This window comes from Eurytemora carolleeae, unplaced genomic scaffold (genome assembly GCF_000591075.1).
Source record: "Eurytemora carolleeae unplaced genomic scaffold, Eaff_2.0 scaffold1653, whole genome shotgun sequence".
In the NCBI taxonomy this organism is placed as follows: domain Eukaryota; kingdom Metazoa; phylum Arthropoda; class Copepoda; order Calanoida; family Temoridae; genus Eurytemora; species Eurytemora carolleeae.
In genome coordinates, this window is record NW_019397561.1 from 1 (window position 1) to 27,377 (window position 27,377).

At 33.5% G+C, this 27,377-nt stretch overlaps 3 protein-coding genes across 4 annotated transcripts in view; 1 reads left to right on the plus strand and 2 right to left on the minus strand.

The window, feature by feature from the left end:
• Positions 1 to 4,910: 4,910 nt before the first annotated feature.
• LOC111714913 (pre-mRNA-splicing factor PRP46) lies at positions 4,911 to 18,506 on the minus strand. Its single transcript, XM_023490146.1, has 19 exons — positions 18,347 to 18,506; positions 17,771 to 17,829; positions 16,890 to 17,175; positions 16,277 to 16,347; positions 15,733 to 15,807; positions 14,755 to 14,870; positions 14,085 to 14,136; positions 13,106 to 13,231; positions 12,867 to 12,973; positions 12,276 to 12,345; positions 11,583 to 11,685; positions 11,024 to 11,091; positions 10,687 to 10,787; positions 7,210 to 7,293; positions 6,883 to 6,952; positions 6,631 to 6,697; positions 5,805 to 6,403; positions 5,321 to 5,386; positions 4,911 to 4,997 (listed from the first exon to the last, which is right to left on the minus strand). The coding sequence occupies exons 1-17, from the start codon at positions 18,504 to 18,506 to the stop codon at positions 6,225 to 6,227; spliced, it is 1,794 nt and encodes a 597-aa protein (XP_023345914.1). The 3' UTR covers positions 4,911 to 4,997; positions 5,321 to 5,386; positions 5,805 to 6,224.
• An 11-nt stretch (positions 18,507 to 18,517) lies between these two features.
• On the minus strand, positions 18,518 to 24,844 carry LOC111714915 (integrator complex subunit 3 homolog). 2 transcript variants are annotated; one of them, XR_002768119.1, is made up of 12 exons: positions 24,336 to 24,844; positions 23,999 to 24,099; positions 23,425 to 23,491; positions 23,191 to 23,229; positions 22,542 to 23,085; positions 21,811 to 22,135; positions 21,684 to 21,750; positions 21,328 to 21,496; positions 20,843 to 20,935; positions 20,592 to 20,689; positions 19,273 to 20,522; positions 18,518 to 18,980 (listed from the first exon to the last, which is right to left on the minus strand). XR_002768119.1 is itself a non-coding variant. In XM_023490148.1 (11 exons), exons 1-11 carry the CDS (start codon positions 24,800 to 24,802, stop codon positions 20,486 to 20,488), a joined length of 2,007 nt encoding a protein of 668 aa, XP_023345916.1. In that variant the 5' UTR covers positions 24,803 to 24,844; the 3' UTR covers positions 19,138 to 20,485. The 2 variants fall into 2 exon arrangements, 1 of the variants encoding a protein (XP_023345916.1); XM_023490148.1 differs by lacking the exon at positions 18,518 to 18,980 and having other exon boundaries at positions 19,138 to 20,522.
• Positions 24,845 to 27,232: 2,388 nt separating this feature from the next.
• Positions 27,233 to 27,377, plus strand: part of LOC111714911 (uncharacterized protein C6orf106 homolog) — a gene marked incomplete in the record, with an annotated part of 4,180 nt that continues 4,035 nt past the window's right edge. The window contains 1 exon segment of the mRNA XM_023490145.1: positions 27,233 to 27,304. Within this exon segment, the coding sequence (XP_023345913.1) occupies positions 27,240 to 27,304 (65 nt within the window).

Genomic DNA, 27,377 nt, shown 5'->3' on the forward strand with positions numbered 1-27,377 from the left:
AAACGACCATTTTTAAAAAAACGAACTTTTTAAAAAACGATCGTTTTTAAAAACAATCGTTTCGTTTTCGATTTTTCGTCGTCGTTATCATAACGAAACGATCGTTTTTCTGAAAAATGAAAACGTTAACATCCCTACCTGTATACGAAGATCTCTTTCAATGACTTCAATGAATTTTTCTTCCAATCAATCTCCTGAATATGAAATTTCCTTTCGATAATATTTCGCAAAATCGCATCAGGAAAGTTCGTGGGGAAAATTTCACCGAAAGAATAGAGTACATTTAAATTAATGTGCAACTGTTAATTGTGTTATTTTTATGTAAAACTGAACAATAAATCAAATCTATTTCCTTAAAATGTTGAAGATTCTTATTAATATCTCATATTTGGGCAGACCGATCTTAACGACATTTTAGGAATGGATAGCAATTATCTATTATCACACCTTTGTTTTTCTTCTCTTTCATTTTTCAAGTTTCGCGGAATTTTTTGTGGTACCATGTAGAATTCCAAGCAAATAAAGACAATATTCCAAAATGTTACAAAAATACTAAATATGAAAATTTCATGGAAAAAAATGTAAGATATACATATTTCTTTCTCTGTCGATGAGTTTTCCTATCTCAGCCATAAATTGTCTTGGTTCAAAAACATTTTAATGCACGGAAATATAATTCTTTATTAAAATAATTGACAAACAAAATTAACTGGATTATGTGCAGAGTGGTTTACAATACGATATTAAACAGATTCCCAATAAATATACACATTAAATTCAAATGAACAGAGCCAGAGGGAACTTTAGAGACACTCAAGAAATCATTAAATTACTGCCCAGTAACATAATCGGGTAAAGACGACTTCCAAACCACATCTCCTCGTTGGATCGCCCTGATGTAGAGATTGGTCAAGGATTTTACTTGATTACTTATTTCCTCTAATCTCTTCTTCAGCTGTTGATTCAAGATCTTCAGCTGGTCCAGTTCTTTGACCAACAAATCTTCCTTACACTTTCTGAAATATTTTCTCTTTAAAGGGATTGCTAGCGAAATATCAAATGATCCCCCCAAACAAAGAGTTGCATCCCTGATGGACAACGACCGAGCAGCAAAGAGGAAGAAAACCTTTTGTTTAAATCTTGAAACGTATATAATTCTGTAAATTTCATTCCTTCTCTCTACTTCATAAGTCCATACTGGAATCAATTTCCTGACAGAAAAAAAACTATAAAATTCGTCATTTGTGCTCATTGCTCAGACAACAGTAAATAAAGAGTTTCGTGGTGAGCCAGTCGTGACACTCTTTAAATGAAGTACCACTGAAAAATGCGTCTACAGTTCCATAAATCCATAGATTTCTAATTTAATTTCAATTTATTCAAAATATGCATTAAAGGATAACTTTAATCTCTACATCCAATCCATACAGCCAAAAAATTAAATTGACAAAATGTATTATTTAATACGAGGTGTCTAAAAAAACGAGAGAATAAGGGTCTATAGACACATTTGTAATCGGATTTTCAAGATTGAGACCATTTTTAAATATGTACGTACAATTTCTGATTTAATAAGCTTGTAGATCTAAAATTAACAATTTTATAGGCTCTGAAGTTTCCAACTGGACTGAGTATTTTGGTAAAAATAAGATAATATCTGTTTGCACAATTTTTTTAAGGGTCTACAGATTTGCTTGTAATCTACAAACAATTTTCGATTCAATGAGTCCAATTTTAGGCTTGTAGATCTAAAACAACAATTTTATAGGCTCCTAAAGTTTCCAACTGGAGCGAAGTAAAAGTAAAAAAAAAAAAAAGTAAAAAAGTAAAAGATTATCTCCGTTTGTTTGAATTTTATATTCAATGTTATGTTACAGTTTATTACAGTTTATTACAGTTTATTACAGTACAATTGTTATTTTAAGGTCTACAAGCCAAAAGTTGGACTAATTGAATCGGAAATTGTAGATATCAAAATTGGTCTAAATTTTGAAAATCCGTTTACAAAAAAGTCTGCATAGACCCTTATGTGCAAACGGAGATTATCTTAATTTTTACCTTTACTCACTCCAGTTAGAAACTTTGGAAGCCTTTAAGATTGCTGTTTTTAGATCTAAAAGCCTGAAATTGGGCTCATTGAATCGGAAATTGTAAGTAGGTTTTAAAAATGGTCTTAATCTTGAACATCCTATTACAATCGTGTCTGTAGACCCTTATTCCCCGTTTTTTTAGACACCCTTTAGAAAAACGATTATATCTTGATACTCAATTAAAATTTTAACTGGAATGTCACTTGACATTAAATATTAGAATAATATGACTCAATCTTTAATTTTTGATGTTTCAGTAAAATATTCACATGTGAATTTAATTTTGTGGCCCAGGACCTATTCTATTTCAAAATATTTTTAAATAAACTTACTTTTTAAGTCTAAAAGCTTTACATTTAACACCTTCAAGGCTTCTAGGTTTTAAATCGTCTTCCTCCTCTTCATCTTGTTTGACCTGAGAATAGCTGGGGGGGTTCTTCCTTCTTGATCTTCTCCCAACTCCTAGTATTACAACCTTGTCCTTATCCTGCCTAGCAATCTTTCGGATCTGCTGTTTTAAATTCCTGACAATCAATCACCAATAATAAAATATTATATAGTCGAACTAATACAGAAGGACGAAATTTTAGCAATTTTATGTGTTGTTCTAAAGCAAATAGCTCGTCTTCCTTTTCCACATTTTTATTGGTCCCACTGTAATTTTTGTAAAATCATATCAGATAAAAAAGTCCATCAACGTACCTTTTAACATAAATAAACTGATCTATTAATTCCTCTGAATATCTCAGAAAATTATTATTAATAAAACATGTCGATACATTTCGCTACTATGTGGATTGTGGAAANGGGGGGTTAAAAACGTCAGTACATCTGCAAATAACAGAAAAAGTAATTTAAAAATGTTGAATAAAATATTGGATTTTCCTATTAGAAACTGTCTTCTTAGGTTCGATATTCTCTACGAAGAAGTGCTTGCTCTGAATGGTTCCGATCTCAATCATCTCAGTCTCATGATCTGGTTGGGAGCTGGTCCTTGCCTGGGTGGAGCAGACAACAAACCTGTCTTGATCTAGATCTGACACCAGAGGTTCAGGAGATATCCTTTCCTTCTCTGTTGAATATCCTGTATCACATGATAGAAAACCATCTTCAGCAACAACAACTCTTTTAGAATAATTATTATCCATCGATACTAGAACCTCGTCTTCATTGTCCACAACTTCATTTGTTGTAATTAACATAGAACTGACAGTATTACTTACATTAGATACATCGATATTATATTCAAAAGAAGCATAATTATCATCTATATCTCTTGATTCTTTCATGATATCTCCCATTTCAGCGTTTTCAGTTGTTACTTTATCCTGTGAAACTTCAATGATATCTTCCATGATACCTTCCGTAGTATCTTTCTCAGTTGGGAGTTTATCTGCTGTATCTTCAATAATATATTCAATAAAAACACTTTTTTGCTCAGGATCTGATGGAATAGTAACACCATTTTGCTCAGCAAGTGATGGAATGGTAACACCATTTTGCTCAGCAAGTGATGGAATAGTAACTCTATTTTGCTCAGCAACTGATGAAATAGTAACACTATTTTGCTCGGCCAGTGATGGAATAGTAACACCATTTTGCTCAGCAACTCTAATTTGCTCAGCAAGTGATGGAATAGTAACACTATTTTGTATAGCAACTGATGGAAAAGTAATACTATTTAGATCAGAAACTGATGGAATAATTACTCTATTTTGCTCAGCAACTAATGGAAAAGTAACACTATTTAGCTTAGCAACAGATGGAAAATTAACATCATTTTGCTCAGCAACTGATGTAACATTGGCATTACTTTGCTCTGTAACTGCTGGGAAAGTAATACTACTTTGTTCTTGAACAGTAACATCAAACATTTCATCAGATAGAATAGTATTGATAACATTTATCTCTTCAATGACCGGAACAGTTAGAGTGATTGGATTCATTCCCTCGGATGCAAGAGAAGAAATACCATTTATTTCTTCACTTATCTTTCCACTTACAGAAACCTTTTCAATTTTTTTCTTTTTAGAATTATAACCTTCGTTCATTTCTTCCTGCATGATATCCATTCCATTTATTTGAACAGATTCTTTGTTTATTCTATTAAAAGAAGCTTGTTCTTCCTTCATATCTCCACTCCACTTCATAGACATATCCTTATCCTCCTCATTAATCTCTTTATTAGTGTTACTAGTATCCATATTATTTAGTGCGGTTGATTCACTCGTTAAAAGATCAAACTCATTTATAACATCACTAGGTCCGTTAATTGATTTTTTGTTAAGATAATTTAACACTATAATACTGGATTGGACTGGACCCATTCCCACTTCAAACTCCTCATATCGATTATTTTCATATTTTTCTGTAATCTTATTTTCATTTTTCTTTCCAGTCGTTTCTTCATCATTAATAATCTGAACATCAATCTGATCTTCAGATACATCAATATCAATTTCATTTTGTTTATTGTCTGGTTCTGAGTTTGGATATTGGGAAGAAGAAACCACTTTATCCTTTAGTAAATCAGATAACTTAGCTACTAGTAACTTAGTTTTACCAGAACCATATTCTGAGATTTCTTGATTTACATTTTTAACATTTTTACTTGAAGGAAGATTCCAAAATATTAAGCCGCTTTCTTCATGTCTCATTAGTTGATTTAGATTTGATGGAGCATTATCTTTTTCATCATTTTCTTCTTTTTTAACATCATCTTGTTTTGATAAACGTTCAGGTCTAACATTATTTTCATTCTTTGGGTCCAAGATAGTATTTTTTTTATAAAAATATGGATTATTCGTTGAATTTGGTTTAGGTTTGATTTTAATTGCATTCTTTACGATGTTAAGGGTGTCTCTATGGCCTAGAATTGGAGCACCCAAATTCGCACTGGATTTCTTCCTGAAAAAGATAAAAATACATTCCTTTATTAAAAGCTGTTTTTTTTTGGTATGCAACAATCAAGATTCAATGATAAACCCTGGGTCTACGCTTTCGGATCTAACATAGAATCTCTTGGGGGTTTAAATTGTTATTGATTTTAATTAGTCTGAGAGTAAATGATACATTCAGATATCATCTTCGGACCGAAAACTTAACTTTGGTGCCAATTCTCATTAGTTTTTTCTTCTTCATTTTACTAAAAAAGTAGAACATTTTTATACATTTAATTCGTGAAAAACCAAAAAAAAACTGACGCATAAAAAATTGTAATTTTTCCTTACCATTGTTTAGGCCTGCCGACAGATCCGTATTCGGCCACCCCGAACCCGATACTTGAGGCGCCGAGCCTAGCGACAATTATTATAATTCTCAAGGGTGAAAATACATTAATTGTAACATTGGACAAAAAAGGTAGGCTTTCACCCGTTTTAGATAATTTTTACCCAAAAGATTAATTTATTTTCCCCTAAAATTATTTATTTTCCCCTTAAATTATTTATTTTCCACTAAAATTATTTATTTTCCCCTAAAATTATTTATTTTCCCCTAAAATTATTTATTTTCCCCTAAAATTATTTATTTTACTCAATTAAGCGAATAAAGCTAGGAAAAACAGTCCGAAAAATTACTTTCAAAAGGGGAGGGAATAGAAAACAAATATTTTTAAAGACAACATGTACCCTGAAAAACGATTGTTTCAAGAGAAAAGGGATGGGAGGGGAACAAAAAAAATCAGAAGTTTTATTATTTGAGTAAAAGAATTACCATGGCCACAGATTCGGGGTTCAGGCGACGAAGGGGTCCTTGCCCCTGTCCCTGACCCTGGCGCTTCTGACCACTCGAACCACTCGATCCGTCAATACTCGGCATTTTCCAAGAATTTGGGAAACTGTTTTTCTGAAATTATATAAATTTAACAAAAAAAGTTAAGGCACATAAATAGGTGGCAATTCAAAATGGCCCTTTAACACATAATGAATTTCAAAGAAGAGAACAATTTTGATCACAGAATTTTTACTAAAAAAATGCTATCCACCAAAACGGGATTATTGAGATTCCTAATAATTTTGATCTATCTCTTCTAAACTTTTAAGCTTGTTAAGACGAAAATATCACGCTGGAAGAAAATACACCGTACAGTGTACAATGTACATTGTATAATGTTTATGATCCACGGAATCAATTTTACATAAGCGTACAATTACAAAATCCTGAGCCGGGTTTAGAAATCTGCGAGGCTGTTCCCCCATCATCTCCCATCGGAGCCTCTGCCTCGTCTCTTGATATATCAGCCTCTTCATCCTCCGAGTCCTCGAGATATGTTTCACTATCCACAGCCTCCGGTCTCAAGGACAGAACACAGCCTTATATTAACATGTGTGAGATCACTTTTAAAATGCATTTTTAAACAAGCTTTTTATCAAAAACAATAAATTATGTATAAGATGATTGAAAAGATATAAAACCTGAAGAAAAAATTTTTACAGCTTATTATATAATATTAATCAAAAATATTCTACGTGTAAATATTATGCATATTAACATATTTGAAAAACAGACAAAAATACAAAGTTCGGATTTAATTTGTTACCTTGAATACTAGAGCTTACATCCTTAGTTTTAATCATGTTTTCTTCCCTTCGGACACTTTTCCAAATCTTAAGAACAAAAATTTTAAGTAAAATTTTTATTTATTCATAACACTGCTATTCATAAACCCCATTATTATCAGGGTATTTAAACCCATAAAGATCTAATTGATATTTAACACCCGTAACCCTCCCACCTCCATTCTCGACACCACCTCCCCTTTTGACCCCCCCCCCAAAAAAAAATCCATTACCTGTAATTGTTTCCCTCCTGTTATAAGCACTATTTCTCCCTCGATGGATACGCTTCGCAATACAGATATTCTACGAAAGCGGTTTGGAAATAGTTTTTAAAAATGTTGTCAGAAAAAATCCTCACATAAATAGGTATTGGAAAATTATTATCATTAAAGTTTACTTTTACTTAACTATGCAAAAATGTTGGCTGAAAACCCCCTCACTAAAATAGGGTTTGGAAATATATATCATTTAGACTATGTACCTTAAAAACTTTACTGAATCAGAAATGTGTAAATATATAACAATGAACAATAAAATATGAGAGATAAGAGCAAACTCACCTTGTAGTTTCATCTTGTGATAATGTTGCAATATACAGGGGTATACCAGACCCTCCTCCTAGATACAGGTTTACCAGACCAAACCTAAACAATATACAGGGGTATACCAGACCCTCCTACTAGATAAATATACAGGGGTATACCAGACCCTCCTACTAGATACAGGTTTAACAGACCAAACCTAAATAATATACAGGGGTATACCAGACCCTCCTACTAGATACAGGTTTACCGGACCAAACCTAAATAATATACAGGGGTATACCAGACACTCCTACTAGATACAGGTTTACCAGACCAAACCTCAACAATATACAGGGGTATACCAGAACCTCCTCCTAGATACAGGTTTACCAGACCAAACCTAAACAATATACTGGGGTATACCAGAACCTCCAACTAGACACAGGTTTACCAGACCAAACCTAAACATAGCCATATAATAGTATATTATACGTAGGAAGAAAGTGTAATAATCAAAATTATTGTTATAATATTAAAAGAAAACCCGTGGAATAATTTTGATTTCAACGAAAGGCGCAGCCACATTCTTGACGGATTTGAATACATTCCCAGAATTATATTGTTAACTTTTATTTTAACTTGAAAGGACCAGTAATTTTTAATAACTTTTATAATAATAGAGGTAAAGGATAATAACTTTGCACCTGTATTCTTTCAATCAATAAGGAACAGGGAAAATGCTTAATTCTTTCCCCTTATCTTATCAGGGGCGTAGACAGAGGACAGGGGGCATAAAAGGTATTCGTATAAACATTTTTTCATGTCCATTTATATTTGGCTATGTAGTAAATCCAATAAGAATGTGGTATAATACAAGTTATGACTAACAAAAATATCAAATTGGGACAAACAAATTCACTGGAGGAAGATTTGAAATTTTCCTGAAAAAGAATAGTGCGAGTGTTTAATTGACAGGTTAAATACTAACATGTTTATTTGATTCCATTATTAAGAATATATAACACTAAAGCGTTAAAACCTGACGTAAGATTTTAAATGTGTGTGCTAAAAAGTCAGGGGAAAAATATCGGCAAGGTCGGAGAGAGATCAAATATGAAACTTTTTTTGAAGATGTAAATATCGAATGATTTAAACTGTGGAAAATCTATTCAATCTATAATAAAGTTTGGCCCATAAAATTGTTGAAAAGAAAGACGACTAAAAGACTCAAATTATGATTAAAAATAGTCTAACATAGAACATAGATATACAGCATACACTGTACAGTAGAGGGGAATGCATTTGCAAGAAAAATGCAATTTACTTAAAATAATTCATATGGTAAAACCCATTTTAAAAAACAATTTCTTTTTTAAAATTTCTTCATTTGAGGTCGTTTTTGCTGGCTAACTGAAACTGCAAGTTTTGGCCTATTATCTTTTTTCTCAGATCTGCTATTTCGCAGTACAAACGCAACTTGGACCCCATTATGGGCCAACCTATAAAAACACTCTACTCCTGTTAGGCGGGTCCAAACTACATATTAATATGAAATCAGTTCTTTTCAGCAATTTCTAATTTTTTTCGTCATAACATGGAGTGATTCTGTCGGTTAATAATCCTTAGTGAAATATGCGAATTATGTTTATAAACCCGTTAACGTATAAATAATGACTATACTAATGACTATAAACAAGAACCATAAATATTGACTTTACTAAACACTCATCACAGGAACCAGTTTGTGATGTTTATGCTCCCAAGATATTCCCTCTCCTTCATGTTTACTCAGTTCTACACTTAATCATCAGTATATTATCGTTGTTAGGACTATTTATTAATTATTTAACTAATTAACTATTCATTACTAATGCATTTTATTTATTCAGTAATCCACAACTCATCAACTCTATATTCACGGTCTAGGATCAGGCTTGGAAACTCTCGTTTGATCTCTTCTCTGTATCCTTCTGTTAACTCTGTACGAAAAACCCCCAGATTCTGCAATGTACTTCTTGTCTTTTCTAATAATGCACGAACTCCTGTATCTTCAAACTTGGTGCAGCCGCACAGGAATGTTTCCAAACAAGGCAAAGGTCCATATATTTCGCACAGATTTCTACCAGTGACATCAGAATAGTTTATATTTAAGTATTTAAGAGAATTACCAAATACATTAAATATGTCAAGCAAGTCTTCATCAGTTAATCGGTTACAGTAGCTTAGATTAAGATGTTGTAACACTGGCTGCGGACCTTTGTAAAACTTCAGCGATTTAGCTGTGATGGAGGTCATGCTGGCATTGATAAAAGTAAGCCCAGGTATTATCTTGATAATTTTAACTAGATCAATGTTGAGCGCCTCATTTTCACTCATGTCTAGGTGCTCAAGTTTCTTACACCATTGAAGAAACCTAATCAAACCCTCATTTGACACTCACAGTTAGAGCAGATTAGAGTTTTCAGGGACAAACTTCCATTGTAGTGCAGCATACTCTCTCCCGAAAAAGCCGTACATGTCACTTCAAGATATTGCAGCTTGTGACACTTCTGAAGAATAAGAGGTATTTCATCATCGCTTAGTTCGGCTCCAGCACAATCCAACTTCTTTAAAGCAGATAAACAGATCTTGTCATCATACAATCCAGAGACTGAAGAAACCCAGTTAATACTTAGAGATTCAACCCTACAACGGCGAAGAACTTGCCGGAGATTTACCTCAGATCCTTCGAGCTTCAGCGTCTTAAGATACGGTAGAAGCATCTCTATCCTCTTCTTGTAACTTCCCAGACACAAATAACAAGTTTCGTAGGAACAGATCAGAAATATGTATGATCTTGGAAATGATAAACTTGCGAAGTTTTTAAAACTATTTTGCGGATTTTTTGATTTTTTTTTTGGAACATTTCTACGGAGAAGATGTTTTAGATTTAATCAAATATAGGTTTTTAAGAATCTTTTAATATTAATCGTTTTTACCTTAGTATAATTAACATCGAAAAAAATTCTCGATTTTTGATAATGTGCTTATACCCTTTTGTTTCACCCAGAAACAGATTGACGTTATAATTTGTTTATAAAATAATTCAAGGATCAAAATAAGCTTAAAAGACGACCTCAAATAAAAAAATGTAATACAAGAAATTGTTCCTAGAATTGCTTTTTACATAGGAATTGATTAGTGCTGTAATAGTTGGAAGCATATTGCTTGTTTTTGCGAAATCACAGATCTCAGAAAAAGAGAAATAAAGGCCAAAATGTGCAGTGCCAGTCAGGTAACAAATTGAATTTTACTCAAGAATTGACTATTGCCGTCATTCTGTGATGAAATTTTAAAATTCACTACCCCCACAGTACACTGTACAGTGTTAACGAACCCATTTCGCTTAATAAGTAGATTTTCAAGCTATTGGCAAAACCATTTGCATTAAAACAAAATTAACTACAAAAAAGATTATAAATGTCGTAATCCTTTTTCATAGTTTTATGCGTTTCCATGAAATTACATTCCTACCCAGAATCAATATCAAAGGAAGTAGCAAATAGCAGGTTTTCAGCTCCTGCCAAGGCGTCCGTGAAGCCCTGTTCGGCCAGATGATTAGAGAACTTTACCACCTGTACCACCGGGAATGTCGTCTTTGTCGCTATTCAAATTGTTTTGCGAATTTAATTGTTTCTAGATGAATAAAAATATTATACCCAATAGGAAATAAAACCTTTCTCATAGTAGAGTAGAGTTCGGAGCAAAATTGCGTTCGTTAGACAAAAACTGATGCTTTTACAATTCTATCAAATTAGACCAAATCGTTTAATGTCGTCTTTGTGTATCTAAAAATGGCGGATTCCCTTTCCTGATTGTCCTTCCAGATCAACATTTTCAAATTCGGACCATTGTCTCCATAGAAAATAGTCTCGTGCTCTTAACCATTCGATTATATTTCATGATCTTGTATTCCTGTATTTTTAATTTCTCAAAATTTCAGGAACTTTCGTTTTTAATGGCCTTTTTTCTTTTTTATTTCCCGATTTACTGACGATCTTTGTTTTTTAGTATTTGATAATCAAGATGTAAAATAGAAAATGTTATATTGTTAAAAATTTAAACAAAAACAAATCAAAGCAACGAAAATATTGGAAATTCAGGAATAAAACAAAACAAATAAGGGAAACAAAACAAGTTATAAAATTAAGTTATAAAAAAATCCACATAAATAAATAATGATGAGTAGCAATATGCAATATGCATGTTTGAAAATTGACTTTAATGACCATCGATATAAATCATTTAGATTGCTAAGATAAAATTTAGCCATCGAAATGCAATATGCATGGAACAAATTATTTAAGTTGGCACAAAAATAAACATCGATAAAAATCGAATAAGTTGTTGAAAATTGAATAAAAACTAACCATCAATATGTAAAGAATAGATAGGTCGGGGATGAAGGATAGAGAGAGACGGTGAAGAAACATTCTCTGATACGTACAAGCATCTTAAACCTTTTTCTTCTACCTATAAAATCAGTAAAAAAGGAATAAAAATAAGAAGAAGAAAAACAATAACAAGAAAAATATATGTAAATTGTCCAAACTGGCAAAAAAAGGTTTTACTCTCACAATGTAGAAAAATATATAGATAATTTCAAAGTAAAAAAGGAAGACAGAATCTCTGTGTTTTTTAATCTTGTGCATAATTACGGATTTAAAAATTCGTCTATCATGATGGTTATACCCTCACTCCTCAGGGAAAACTGAAATTGAGGAAAACGCGTATTCATCCTCAAATTCAAAAGTTTCCGCATTGAATATCGAGCTCAAACGTTTAAGATTACCAGTATAAACACACAAATATTCGGATTTTAGGCCAAACTTTGCTTTTAAACAAAACCCTGGGAATATACACCTTTTTCTGAAGATGAAAACTGGACTTCTAAAAATGATCTAAATATTTATGCCAATGCATAAAAAAGTTTCAGAGGTTTGTACTAGATTTAAAATCACTTCCTTTCTACGTCTTCATAAGGGGGAGAAAACCTGCCTGTCTGAAGTCAAATTTTTCAATTTCCCCGAAAATCTTCGTAAAAAAACACATAAAAGGTTTACCTGGAACACTTTAATAATCCCATCTGTAGAACCTGATGCAGCCAAGATCCTCTCCGATCCCTCCAACACACTAAACAAAGGGTTTTCAAGGGGTAAATATTTTCATGAAAAAGAATTTTCCTCCCATTTTTGTCACAAAGTTTTTATAGGTTTCAATCATTTATTTTTCCTCACAGAAAAAAAGGGGTAAATGTATCAAATTATTAAGGAAAAACTGTTGAGCTAAAATTCAGTTTTTTTTCCTAAAAACTAAAAAAAAATAATCTTATTAAAAAGATTGAACTAAATAACACCTATTTTTGATTCATCTAAATCATGGTTAAAAATATAATATGAACTTTTGTTAATTGAGTAGGGTGAAGGGGTATTTAAACTCTTATCTATACTGAAACAAAAAAAAATAGGAAAAAGAATTTCAAAATTTCTTTACCTTCGTTGCATGAGAAAAAACCCCAAGATTGGGTTGAAAAAGTATCGACCGACGCTAATTTTGGCCTTTCACTTTTTTTCACAGAATTTGAAAATTGAAACAAAATTATCAATATCACAAAAAAAATACAAACATGATAAATGAAACAAGTGGTAACACACCTTAAAGCAGAAACTGTATCCTGATGAGCTAGTAGAGATGTTGTACAGGTTCCAGTATTGAGATTATATATCTCTAGCTTACCCCCCTCACTACCAGATATACTACACTAATAATAATACAGTCAAACACCATTCCGTGGAAATAAAGGTCAAGTTAAGATACAAAGATGTCTAAATTTGTTTCAGTTAAAATAAATAATCATTTCAAATTAATAAATCTATTGTTTTTTATTTAGTACCTGTTGTGATCGTAATATTTCTAGTTTTGCTATTCCATTATAGGAATATATTGAGGAAATCTGTAAACCCTTTTCCAAGGACCAGAGTCTTATACTGCAGTCCGTACTCACACTTACACATACAACCTAGATATTCATGTACTGTAGTTTATATACTACAGTCCGTACTCACACTTACACATACAACCTAGATATTCATGTACTGTAGTTTATATACGGCAATCTGTACTCACACTTACACATACAACCTAAATATTCATGTACTGTAGTTTATATACTGCAGTCCGTACTCACACTTACACATACAACCTAGATATTCATGTACTGTAGTTTATATACTGCAGTCCGTACTCACACTTACACATACAACCTAGATATTCATGTACTGTAGTTTATATACTGCAGTCTATACATAGACAAATCACATACAACCTGATATTCATGTACTGTAGTTTATATACTGCAGTCTTTACATAGACCATTCACATACAACCTGATATTCATGAACTGTAGTTCATATAATGCAGTCTGTAAATACAACTTTGATTTTTTTTTGTACTCAGGAACTGTAATGACCAGAAAACTGGAAATATCGTTGTCTTTGTTCTTTCTTCAGGTTGTACAATGTACATTTTCTTGAATCAAATCAAACCAAATCTTAAGTTGAGTAAGACTCCAGTAGTGGTCCGGTGTTTCTAATCTACACTCCCTCCCCCCTTTGAAAATTTTTGATTTCTCAGAAGTTAGGTTTTTGGGCTTATTCGTTGAACTGAAGAAATAAATTGCGTTCACAAATTACTAAATTACGTAATTAGATTTAGTTATCATCAACCACATATACGCTTTCTTATATATAAATAATTTACTCTATGCGAAACCCTATGACTTTATTGACTGTTTATTTTTTGTTGTATCGCTTAGAACCAAGAAAGATTTATAAAATAAGATATCGTTACCCGTATAATTACTAATTTAATACCTGTCCATTTTGAACATTGGAACTCAGATTATCCTCACAGTCATCAAAAGAACTTCAAAAAAGAGAACTTTATTAAACTCATTGTTTCGCTGTATCTTTAGAAAAATATAGTTTTTCTTTCAATCTTCCAAGAGAAAAGAATGAGTATTTTCACAATTGTTTCTATTAAAAATGATGCTATTTTGATTTATTTATTATTCATTTATTATAGGGCTCGGTGCGAAAATGTTTTGAAGTAAAACTTTAAACTTCCGAATTTATTAAGTTATAAAAAAATAATAAATTAACATTATCAGTTTTTTACCAAATCTGAACTTTTTAAATAAGAGAGATTTTAAAAATTTCCTCATTTCTGAATGGTTCATCAAGTTTCAGGATAAAAATAAGCGAAAAAATGAAACAAAAAATTTGAAAATTTTATTTGTTAAAAAAATTAGTAAATCTTAAAGAAATGACCTGGATCCAGATCCGGATCCATTTTTTCGAGTGCGGATCCAGGATCAGGATCCGCATAAAAATTAAATGGATCCTAAGCACTGGACATTTTTCCATTCAAATTTCTCTTGAATCATTCTCAGATTTGGAGTGTGTTCTTACCCCCCCTCCCACGCCCCCCCGAGAAGGAAGGCACCCTCCCCACTACTTGCATCACTGAGTATCACATATATACCTCTGGTCCCCTGAGCCTGAGTGTCCCTCGGTCCAGGTTATAAACCTGACCCCTGTGACCGGTCCTGTATGCCCGCGCAGGCTGAGCATCTGAGATCCTGTCTCCAAATCCCAAACCTAGAGAACAAAATCTTCTCTATTCAACAATTAAAGGAAAAGTTCGTTGATTTTGGTTTCGACTAAATTAGCAAAAATTAAAAATGATTTTTAATGCTCTGGAGGAAAAATGACAAATCTAAAGGTTAGCTTCTTTATTCTTATACTTTTTACCCATAAATGTCTTGTAATTCAGCATACAAAAATTACTTTAGAAAGGTGGTGGGAAGGGGGGGCAAGGGGTAAATTATTTCCAAGAAAATGTACACCTCAGTAATCAAATTTATAAAGTAAAACGGTAACATTCATTTAAATGTCGAACTTTTTTACTCATTCTTTTCATTAACTAATGAACACATTTAACATATTCAATCAATCAAAAAATCCATCAATCAAAAATCCACTTATGTAAGTACAAATCAATCAATCAATCAATCAATCATTCAATCAGTTAATCAATCAATCCACCAATCATACCATCTACCCATCAAACAGAAAATCCATCAAATAACTCATTCACTTACAAATCCATCAATCAAATATTCCATCCGTCAAACAATCCTTAAATCATATAACTCATCCATTAAATAATTCATTGAAAAAAAGACGATTTATATCTATCAAGTAAATCAAATTATCAATCTAAACCACAATCAATAAATCATATAAACCACCATCATAAACCAATCTAAACCACCATAAATCAAATTAAACCACCATCAATCAATCAATCTAAATCACCATAATCAATTAATCTAAACCGCAATCAATTAATTACTCTAAATCACAATCAATCCGTCAATCAATTACCACCACCGATCAATTACTAAACCACCATTAATTAATCAATTTAAGCCATCAATCAATTAATCAGCATAATTACCCTAAGTGAAGTATCTCTGCTGGCTGTAACAACTAACCCCAGGTTTTTCTCAATATCACAATCAAGTATTAAATCCTAAAACAAAGGTGGTTGAAAAAAACACCCTTTCTAGAAGAAAGTTTTCTAAATTTTCAATTCCCATCGTAGGTTCTTGTTCTACCTATTTTACATTTAACACTGAAAATTGAGAACATCAAGAAAAATGTAAATTGTAAAAGAATTTTTTAATTCTTATATCTTTGCAACCCAATGTCGTAGACCTTAAGTATTTCAAGCTAACATACATAAATTTCACTCGAAGGAGCTGATTCATTTGGTGTACAGTCCCGTTTTGCCTGGATGTCTGTATGTATACTGTACAGCTTGCTCTAGCGGCTTAAATGTCGGCCTTGTACTTTAAACAAACCGAAGTTTACAGTGAAGAATTCTGTTAAATCAGATAATCTAAGTTTGAAATATCAAAGGTTTACAGTTTACACCATCGAGTCGCGAAGATAGAGGGATAAATATTTTCGTTTGTGGCAAAAACTCCATCTCTTTGTACCTCGTGGCCTTCCATCTCCTCTACACACCACTTGGTTTCCCGCCATTTCCTCCGTAGTTCCCCTCGTACACCTGGCAAACCAATCATTCAACACATTTCATTTCAAATCATAATATATATTACATATTTTACAGGGATCGCTCGAGGCATCCTTCGTATGGATTGGAGTTTTAATTCCTTCCCTCATTCTGAGTTTTCATCACGACCGTTATCTTTTATTTGGTGTTTAAATTTGCTTTTCCGTGTTAAACTTTAGGCATGTACCGCATTAAGAACCAATAATTTTGGTAATTTTCAAAAACTTGGCGCGACCAAATGGGGCCATGCTACCAATACTATTAAGAATTAGTAAAACAAGTGGGGTCTTAATTACTATGAACCCCTATCCGTGATTTGATGTAAGGGGTCAAATAGTAACTTAATACTAACTTAATAATACTGGGGGTTAGATTTAATTTAGAGGCAATTTGGGGGTTTGGCAAAAATAAATTTAAATCTGAAGACTATAAACGTCACTTACGCTGGTGGGATTTTTCCAGTGAAAGCGGTTGTTGTTGTTTTAACAAAGGTTTTGTTGTTGGAAGTTACTGTAGTGACGATTTTGGGTGCTTACAGGTGGTAAAATGTTGTTGGGAAGTGGACTGTTGAAAAGTAGATTGTTTTTCTTGAGAAGAAGATTGTTGTTCATAAGTAGATTGTTGTTGTTGAGAAGTGGATTGTTGTTGAGAAGTAGATTGTTGTTGTTGAGAAGTAGATTGTTGTTGTTGAGAAGTTGTTGTTGTTGAGAAGTGGATTGTGATTGTTGTTGTTGAGAAGTAGATTGTTGTTGTTGAGAAGTAGATTGTTGTTGTTGAGAAGTAGATTGTTGTTGTTGAGAAGTGGGCTGTTTTGAAACATCTCTGGATGTTGTCAGTTTTACGGGTGTTGTCTGATTCTGACAAGATGTTGTCGTTGTATGCTTCTCAGATGTTGTCTGTTTGTCAAAAGATGTTGTCTGCTGAGGAGGGGAGGATGATTGACCACCAGACTCATCTAATCTAAGAACCTGGATACGAGAAAAATTATCTTTATGTTTTTGCAAATGCAATTTAAAGTGACCCTCCATTTATAGAATGCCATGTCTGATTTACTAAGGTACTTGTATTTGATCAGGAATGAGGAATATATTGTCTTATTTCTATCAGGAAAAGTGTCGGTTCCTGAAAAATTTATCCTTTTCCTACTTCTTAGTATATGGAGAGAACCCGGTATTGAAAATTATCAATTATTAGATAGAAAAAGAGGGATACCTCCACAAGTTTAGCTTAGAAAAAGGATTAAAGGTCACTGTAGTAAATAACACTATAAAACTAGACTCACTTGTTAGTGTGCTTGCAGTCTCTTCAAGTTTATTATAATAATCAAAAATCCAACAACGTTTTTCAACACGTTTTTAACAATTAAATGTGCCCTAAAGACAAGAACACTGTTCACAAAATTGTTAAAATTCATCACCTTTGGTTGAGTGTTACTCAGGTCCACGTTTTGGCTTCTCTTCATCTCTGCCTCAGCTGCTAAATTAACTAAAATATATTTAATACTAGCCTTATAGGGCGCTTCGCGCCCATCTTCTAAATTAATTGTGAACATGTTCTCTTTGTGTACATCGTAAAACAAAACAAAAATAATTCGCGGATCTTCACAAAAAATTTCGCGGATTTTCAAAATTTTAAAAAATTTAATGACGATCGAATTTTGATGGAGACAAATATTTAAAATTTTAATCATTCATAAACCTTCCCTGGGGTCCCTAGATGTCCCACAAAAAAATTGGGCCCGATCGGTTCAGCCGTTTTGACGTTTATTGGATACAAACAAACAAACAGACAAACAAACAGACAAGCCAAATTTATATATAGATTAGTAAAAATATTTATTATTATGAGTTCTGAACTTACCAAAAAATAAGAAAAATAACAAATTTAAAAAATTTTTACTAGTAGGATATTTCCTAATTATAACCATGACATAAAGTTAAAACAACATTGTTTACAAAAAAAATTGCCCCCCCCCCCCTCGAAACCATAGTACCTTTGAGCAGCCCTTGTAACTCCTCCCTAATCTGTGTTTTCTTCCCGACCTTTATCTCCTCTTCCTGGTTCAAGGGTCTGTTCAGTATTTCAAGGTTCTCAATCTGAAGCAATTTCTTCCTTAATCTTCTCTTCCGTCTCTCCTCATCCTCTACCTCCATTTCCTCTGAAACTAGATTAAATTTATTTTTAGATGTGAGAGGAAGAACAAAATGGCGGACGAAAATAAAGTTGGCGGAGAAAAACAAAATAGTAGAGAAACTCAAGATGGTGAAGAATAATCAAAAATTCGAAGGGTAGAATTATAGTACCAAAAAATTTAGATAAATGGAAAGGAGAACTATATAGTTCATATTTAAGAAATACATACCATAAACATTGGTTTAGTATGGAGTAAAATTGCACAATTTTCCATTTTGAAGACGGAAAAATGATGGCATACATTTTTTTTTCACCCAAAATAGATAAGGATAAGAGGTTCTAAAAACATAAAGCGTTTTAAAAAAAAGAAAAAAGTCCATAGAATAATAATGCTAATACATTTTAAGATTACAGAACATTTAACAATAGCAAGGTATTGCAAAATCCCAGGGTTAGTAATAGTAACTGACTGATATTTCTTGATTTAATGATTGCTTGGTTTGAATTAAGATTTGATTAATAAAAATATACATATTACTAAACTTAGATATATCAATTACTAGTAGCTTCAAGTATTGTAATTTGTGAAAATTTGAAAATAAAAAATACCAAATTTGTTAAAAAACTGAAATTTCATGAAAATTAGGCAAATCAGAAGAGATAAAGTATATTTAAAATTTTTCTAATTTGAAATTTTAACTGTAACAAATAATAAACTCAGAAATTGATTGAATATAACTATTCAAACTAGGTTTAATAAACGAATATATTTTATCAGAGGCTGACCTGACACCACTATTTACAGTTACAAACCTCCTCCTATAGAGAACAAGATTAGGCCCTAAACCTATCCACACAGATAAAATTAATTTACTATAAAAATTACGAGGGTAACATACTTCCCAGAATTCCGCCTTGGAACAGATTAATTTCATGGATCTAATTTATGTCCGATTAACAACAGTACTCTTAAGTCTTACCATCTTTTTCTAATCAACAATAATGAAGATATCGTCGTATTTCTAGCTTATAAAGTGTTTAATTCTGAGTTTCCTCAATATTTTTCTGCAGTAGAAAGTCACATTATCAGTTTTCAAGAAGAAAAACATTGATAAATAATTCTTACTTAATCCAGACAAAGCTATTAAGGGTATCGTTGAGAATCGGACATCCCATTCGAGAAATGAAAGGTTAACAGTCCCTTTCACAATGCTAACTAGTTATTTAGAAGGGAGGCAGAATTTTAGGAAAATATGAACCCCCCTTAAACACAAATATGACTTTATAACATGTCAACAGTCTTAAGTTTCAATATTGGCATATTTATCTTGAACTAAAATTTCATATTCAAAAAGAAATCTAATTTTCCAACTGAAAATTGCTAATTTGTATTGATATAAGATTGAGGACTAGTTGGTGTATCATCAAATTTAACCGGTCAACCTCTCCTGTCACTTAGAGTTGCTGCTTCTTTTCGAGTAGCTGCTGATGCCAGAGTAGTAAAAATAGCATCTTTATGTTAGAGTAGTGGTAATGGCTGTTTCTGTATGGGGAAGTGGTAGCTGCCGAATTAAAGAAAGTAAACATTGATCATGGAAGTACTGATATCATTGATATCACTAGCAACCAATTAATCCTTTTGCAAAGAATTTATCAAGTTTGGGATAATCTAGTGCAATGATAAATTTTAGAATTTATATTTTACTCGTTTTGTTGGAATCATGAATAAGCTCTTTTTTTCAGAATTTACTTGTGTTCAACTGTTTTGTCAGTTTTAAGAAATTTAGAGAGAATTATTTTGTACATCGAACAGTTGTATTGTCAGGGTCTAGATCAGGATCAGGCCACTCCACAAGGATCAAAGTCAGGATCAAGAGGATCAAGATAAGGATCAGGATCTAGCCACTACACCAGTATCAGGATCAAGATCAGAATTAGGATCAGGCCACTACACCAGGACCAGGATCAGGATCAGGATCAGGATCAAAGATAGGAAGAATCAAGATTTTCTTCGGACTTTGCAAGGGCCAGCGTGCCTAAAATACAAGACGATGTTATGGATTTCATTCAAGGATTCTAAAAATCTAAAAAAAAGTTGAAACAACCTGTTGAGCACTGACTCAAGTCCAAGTTTCTGGGTCTCTAGCTCCATAAGCTCCTCCTTCAACCCGCGCACTTTCTGCTCCCAATTCAATACCTCGTCCTGCAACATAGTATCTTATATCAAGGTTAAAGGGATAGTAAACCAAAGATGAACTCTTGAAAGTCTTAAAACTATGTTTACAACCAAAAATCAAATTATGAATTATAGAAAAATAAAAATTTATCCATGATTAAATCAATTCAAGATAATTACCTGTAGTGTCATAGTTAGGTCGGTTCTACGCTTTCTACAACGAGCAGCAGCGAGTTTATTCCTCTCACGTCGGAGTAGTTTCTTATCATCATCCTAGATATACATAATTTATATTTCATGATGAGGTTGTTACGGTTCCGGATCTTCGTATCTGATATCTGTTCTAGCACCAAGGGGATCTTAAATCTGTTCTGGAAGCAAGGATCCGGATCTTAGATCTGTTCTAGCACCAAGGATCCCGGATCTTAGATCTGTTCTGGCACCAAAGATCCAGATAGTAGATCCACAATAGCACAAAGGATCTTAGATCAACGGCGGTTCTAAGGATCCGGATCTTAGATCTACTAATACAAAGGTGCCAAGGATGCGGAATTGCGGATCTTAGATCCATTCTGGAACCATGGATCCGGAAATAGTTAAACAAATATAATCTTCTATAAAATTTTATTTGATTATTTTTTTTATTTCTATAATAATTTAAATACCTCCAAGTGTTCTGAATGGTCTGATCCGCCACTAATCCGCCGGTAGGGCGGAGGGGATTTACCATTATTCTCCGCCGGATCATCAGGATCAGTAAACAACGGCGGAAGACCGGGCGGAGAGGGAGACCCTGGCGGAGATACGGCAATTGGTTTACTCTCAAAGGCCGGACTTAAATAAACGAATTTTATGTTTTCAAATGTGTCATATAGTTAAAATAAATTATTTTAAGGTAAATTTTTTCAAAATGTTAAAAATGTTCAAATTTTATATTTTATTGATCTACCTTATCTACCTTATCTACCTTATCTACCTTATCTACCTTATCTACCTTATCTACCTTATCTACCTTATCTACCTTATCGGTGGCACTGTAGGCGTATTCAACATAGGACTAGATACTCCAGCAAGCTTTAAGATTTTTTCTAAAATATTTCAAATCAAATAAAAATTCATTTATTGTGATTTTGAAAATTAAAAATTACCTAAAAATTCTATATTTTTCGCAGGTAGGCCGCTACTAGGAGAGGGTAGAGTAGGACAGGTGGAGACAGGAGATGGTAGAGATAGTCTGGGGGAGAGAAGGGGAAAAGTAGAAAGACGGGGAGATAGCAGGGGCATAGTAGGGAGACGGGGAGACAGCATAGGCATGGTTGGGAGGCGGGGAGAGAGTAGGGAAGAATAGGGTTTAGTGGGAGAGGGTCGGGTAGTAGGTTTAGGAACAGATAATAACTGTTTTCTCGACACTGTTAAATTTTCTGGCGTCGCCTGCTCGCCCAATCCTCTTTGCTCCCGAAATTGGAAAATATTCTAATACAAATATACAAAAAAATGTTGGGGTTTTTTCAACCTTGGTATGGATGGCATTATCTTCCACAATCTTCATCTAGTAGTTCTAATTCTTTTTAATAATCTTAAAGGGACTGTTGACGTATTTAAAAGAGACCTTCCATTCAAAGAGGTATGCTAAATTCACATTAGTACCTTTAAAAGCTAAAACCTTTGTTTGTGCACAAATTATGATAAAGCCTTTTTTCAGTCTGAAAAATTGTTAGTTTTCAATTACGGTTTCTCTATAAAATTGACTTGCTAAAAATCTGAAGAGAGTTTTCTCTAATTTTCCTATTCTTCCAAAGTTTAAAATGGTACTGTTGAGAAAGAGTCTCTTGAAACTACCTAGGCCATTGAACAAATACTAAATATTGTATATAAGTTCCTGAGGGCTTGGTATCGTCAGAGACGTTGGACGATTTAAAGTTCGTGACGCAGGCCGGGGAGTAGGTTCCTCCGACAATGAAATAGCAAGAGAACCAGGGCGGGACAGATTCTCACCAACAGAGGAAATGGATAGAGTGCGAGGGCGGGATAGGTTTTCTGGAATTGAAGATATGGCTAGAGAACGTGGAAGGGACAGATTTTCTCCAACGGAAGGAATGGCTAGAGAACGAGGGAGGGATAGATTTTCACCAATTGAAGAACTGGCTGGAGAACGAGGAAGGGATAGATGTTCACCATTTGAAGAAATGGCTAGGGAACGAGGGCGGGTTAGGTTTTCGCCCACGGAAGCAATTAAAAGAGTACGAGGGCGGGATAGGTTTTCACCAACAGCTGATATGGAAAGAGAGCGGGGGCGGGATAGGTTTTCCGGAGCCGATGAAAATGTAAGAGTTGGAATTTTAGGAAAAGACAAAGGTTGGGAGAAAATGGAACCCGAGGCTGAATTAATGTCATCGATTTCTCTCTTTACCATCACATCAGAACTAAAATATAATATAATCAAATGGCATACACGTAGTGCAAACTCTTTCCCCAAATATTTAACCCCCCCCCCCCTCTGCTTGCACTGAAAATACTTTTATACATACCTGGCATTCGAAGGAAAGTAGACATGGCCAGAAGTCGGGCTGAAATTAAAAAATATAAGAAAAAAAGTTACCAACATTAAAAGTTATTAATTTTTAAATAAAATAAACGGGAAAATGAAAAAGTTTGGGTTTCCAACACAATAAATCAAAACTTAATTAGTATTTTTTTAGATTTTCTAGAAAATGATGATAAAATGCGGTAATATTTTTTAAGCCCGCCCATTTAGTCTGTACCTGACAATTGGTGGCACAAACCCCGCAGCATTTTCGTGTTGGTAGGGACGTAGGCTCACATCAGATTCTAAACAGGGTGTGTGGTAGGTTAAACATATGATGACGGGGAGTAGAATATTTGTTTAAAAATTCTGATTAAAGACATTTGTCGGCGATATTTCCAAGTGACGTTTTATAGAGGTACAGGGTTACCCACAAAGGATAAGACTTCGGAGACGACTGTATGGAGTTTACACTTGTCTATTTCTTGATATTCATGATTCCCGGCAATTGTAAACTTGTTTCTTAACTTATCAAATCATTGAATAAGTCATAAAAAGACTATGTTTATATAAGACAGGTGACTGAACTTAACCTTAGGATCTTCATTTCTAGAGAGTTTCAAGTTGTCTTTAAAGTCTTATCCTTTATGGATAACCCTGTATATACTAAATAACCCCTTATTGACATGGTAAATAAGATCTGATTTCTGCTGGAGGCTGTCCTAAAAAAACTTTCTAGTAGGACGACGACAGTTCTAGAGCGGGTGGATATCAGTGATAAGTGGAATAGTGAACATAAGAAATAAACTCACCTGCAAACATCTGTTCAATATTTCTAAGAGTGGTTGGGGTGAGGGTAGGGGTCGTTAGTGTTGGTACAGCATTAGTGGAACCTCCGCGGCATAAATCTTCACTAAAACAGAACAAAATAGAATTTCGTGGATTTCGAGATGGAAGGTACTGAGGTTGGAAATTTTACATTGTTTTATCTTTCAGAAAGCGCTCAATGTATTCTTTAAATCCTTTGAGAACTAAGTTGACTCAGACCAATCAAAATATACTCTCGTTCAATCAGAGATAGCTTAAATGAGAGTCAGCTATTATATTTACTGGTTATGGGTGTCATTTCCGTTCATTTTAATTGAATACCTTTGAGTAATATTTGAGTCCATCTGTCCAGATTTCCCTTCCAAGTGTGTATTAAGAAATGATTCTTCTTTTTTATGAATGTCTGAACATATTATATTTGTATTCGTTCCAACTCCATTTAGCCCAGAACTTTCTTCATTTATTACAAGTGGGTCCAGGACTAGCCTAGAGTCCTTGTTTTGGCCCATCATATCCACTTCTACAATATTTGGGCCCTGGGGCCTCTCTGCGGTATGGCATGGAAAAAACTCTTGTTCACGAATTAGAGATGATTTCTTTTCTTTTTCAACAACCAGGCCCGGGTATATACTTTTCAGACCAGCAGGGTCCGGGAAAACCTCTTTCTGATCAGCCTGAATTTGTCGACGAATTATTTTCCTGGCAAATTCTTTTTCCGTTAGTTCCGAAAATATCTCTTGGTCGGAGACTGGGCCCTGGATCTCCCCGACAATAGGTTCCAGGCTCATCCTAGGCTACCGTAATATCATCCTATCTGAAAAAATGAGAAAATTTATGGAAATAAATCAGAAATTAAAAACTAGGCTATAATAGACTGGCAAAAACTAGATCTCAAATAATTAAATTCCAGATAAAGAAATGCCAATTTCTAAAACATCGACTATTAGAGATATAGTGACACCAACTTCACAGTTTAATAAAAATCAATTCTTATCCGTTTCTGGCCACAGCCACACATTTGACCAGGAACCCCCTTTAGCCCACTTTCCACAGTTGAGATTTAGTTACACACGACCAGACCCCCCTCCTCCTCAACTATTGATTTTCACCACAGCNTATTCTTCTTTCGGAAAAATTATTAATTGGTCAGAGACAGCTAAAGGAGGAGGGCGGAGACTGCAGTTTGGGGACGCCCCCCCCCACTCTGAAAAATTAGGGGCGCAAGAAGAGATAAAAGGCAGGCAAATTATAGTCCTGTAATTTTTATTTTCATGAGTAGAAATAATCACGCAAAACGAAGATTTTTTATAACAAAATATAAAATACCAAAATTTGGCTAAATATTTCCCCTTCCCCCCAACCCCTACATGTCAATGTTTTTATACTAAAAAAAACGACTATGACTAAAGTTATATCTTTAATTAACATTTATCACTATACATGCACAGTGCACTGTGTAAACAAACCCATTTCACCAATTTAGGGATTTAATATATTACTATTAAAACTATTTGCTTAGTAACAACATAAAATACACTTGATTATTGCTTTAATGTCGTCTTCCTATCACATAGTTTTCTGATTCTCACCATGTACATTTTCTCTGTACCCTTGTTTCAAATGTATGTAAAGTTTATTTAAATATTTAAGAGATGATTTGGTAAACCAGATGATAAGACTAGTGGGTGAAATTACATCTAGGGAGACAGCAAGGTAAAAAGATTAAAAGGGAAATCTAAAAAAAAAATTATGAATGCCTTGTTGCCCCCCACCCCCTCCCCCTCCTTAAGAAATTCTATTCACTTTCTTTAGAATATCAAGTTATTATATTTATTTTTTACTATTTGTTTATTTAATTATAACTGTTGAGTTTGAGTTGTACACAATCGCTCCCCCCTCCCCCACCACCTACAAACATAGAAACGACTGGAAACCCCAAATAGCACGGTAAGAAATTTAATGAATAAAATAATATGGTTTCTTCAGATTGTCTGGTATGCGTTTTTTAAAACTCGTTCTCTACGATATTATCAAAACTTTTACTTCACCACGCGTTCCCTCGGCTAAATTTGGTCTTGCGAACCATTGGTAAAGTAAAATTCCATGAACTTCCCTGTAGAATAGTTGTAAAATATATAATTTGTGGTTTGACCCAAGTCCAAAAATCAAAATTTCTCATAATTTATTAGTAATTTACAACAAAACTCTTAATTATACAATTAGGGTGTTTACGCATTAACTAAGCTTTAAAGTTTACCATTCTATTTAAAATCAATTGATCAGACAATATTAATATTTAAGCAGTGACATTTCTAAGCTGTAATAATACAACGCTAAATCTTGCACCATAGGTTTTCACTTGTCATAATTTTATCAATTATTCGTTTTTAACATTTTTTTTGTTTAAAGACTTGTTATGGTTGTTGGCAATGAGTCAGGGGAAAGGAACAGATGTTACGCCATTGCTGGTGGCAGGGTGACCAACTTCAAGAATATGTTCTCCGCGAAAAGTGTGGATGCAATAAAATAAAGAAAACAATTTTACTATAAAATGACCGCTATATGTTATACTTCTTATTAATGATAATTAATCTCTGTTGTATAATAAAGAACTAAACAAATTATGGAAAAAGAGATTTAAAACTATTCACTAACTGTCATGTTTCGTGGGACACCCTGTATAAAGTTTTTGGAGTTAAATTCTCGAAGGTTCTCAAATTTTTAGATTATATTTTGTCCCTTGCTAAAGCTCGGGACAAAATAAAATCTCAAAAGGCTTGAACCTACTCGATAAAGAGATCATTTCTGTCCCAAAACTTTATAACACTGCGAATGAAAATAACAGTGTTTTAAATTCTTTAGATAGTTATTATTACATTTATAAGATTTTGTTATTTTTCCACTTTATCAGTTTGGTAAGCCTGATATCTGCACCAAACCAAATTTTGTTGCGTAGTTCCTCGTACACTTACAGCTGATTCTTCATAACACTGGAAAAACTAGAATTGGGAAAATTTAATGTCATTGACATGCATTTAAGATAACTGTAGATATGTAGAATCGGCCAGCGGGTCGAAACTAGCTAAAGTCATTTCTACGAAACACAAGTAAAAGTAAGATAACAATTGAAGGATAAAGACCTAGACCTTACAGATTTTTACTTTTAAACCAACATTTGGATTTTATTTTGTACAGTATTTATTGAATATCTTGTTTAGGTTGAAAATGGAGGTTGATGAATTGGAGGGAGGATTCCTCCAACAGTTCTCCAGCATGCAGACAGTTGACAGGTACGAATGGGGGGGGGGAGTGGGAAGGCACTTTATAATGTTTTTGATATGTTCTTCCCCCCCCCCCCCCCCC

What these genes read in the sequence shown, in the direction of transcription:
- LOC111714915 (XM_023490148.1), bottom strand. Translation starts at nt 24,802, where the DNA reads ATGAGCCTGGAACCTATTGTCGGGGAGATCCAGGGCCCAGTCTCCGAC. An exon ending in TGACGATACCAAGCCCTCAG is followed by an intron (nt 22,136 to 22,541) that starts GAACTTATATAC and finishes TATTTGTATTAG; the next exon opens with AATATTTTCCAATTTCGGGA. An exon ending in CCTACAGTGCCACCGATAAG is followed by an intron (nt 21,497 to 21,683) that starts GTAGATAAGGTA and finishes CGTTTATTTAAG; the next exon opens with TCCGGCCTTTGAGAGTAAAC.
- LOC111714913 (XM_023490146.1), bottom strand. Translation starts at nt 18,506, where the DNA reads ATGGAGGTAGAGGATGAGGAGAGACGGAAGAGAAGATTAAGGAAGAAA. An exon ending in GTTACAAGGGCTGCTCAAAG is followed by an intron (nt 17,830 to 18,346) that starts GTACTATGGTTT and finishes TAGTTAATTTAG; the next exon opens with CAGCTGAGGCAGAGATGAAG. An exon ending in TCCTTTGATATTGATTCTGG is followed by an intron (nt 7,294 to 10,686) that starts GTAGGAATGTAA and finishes TATATTGTTTAG; the next exon opens with GTTTGGTCTGGTAAACCTGT.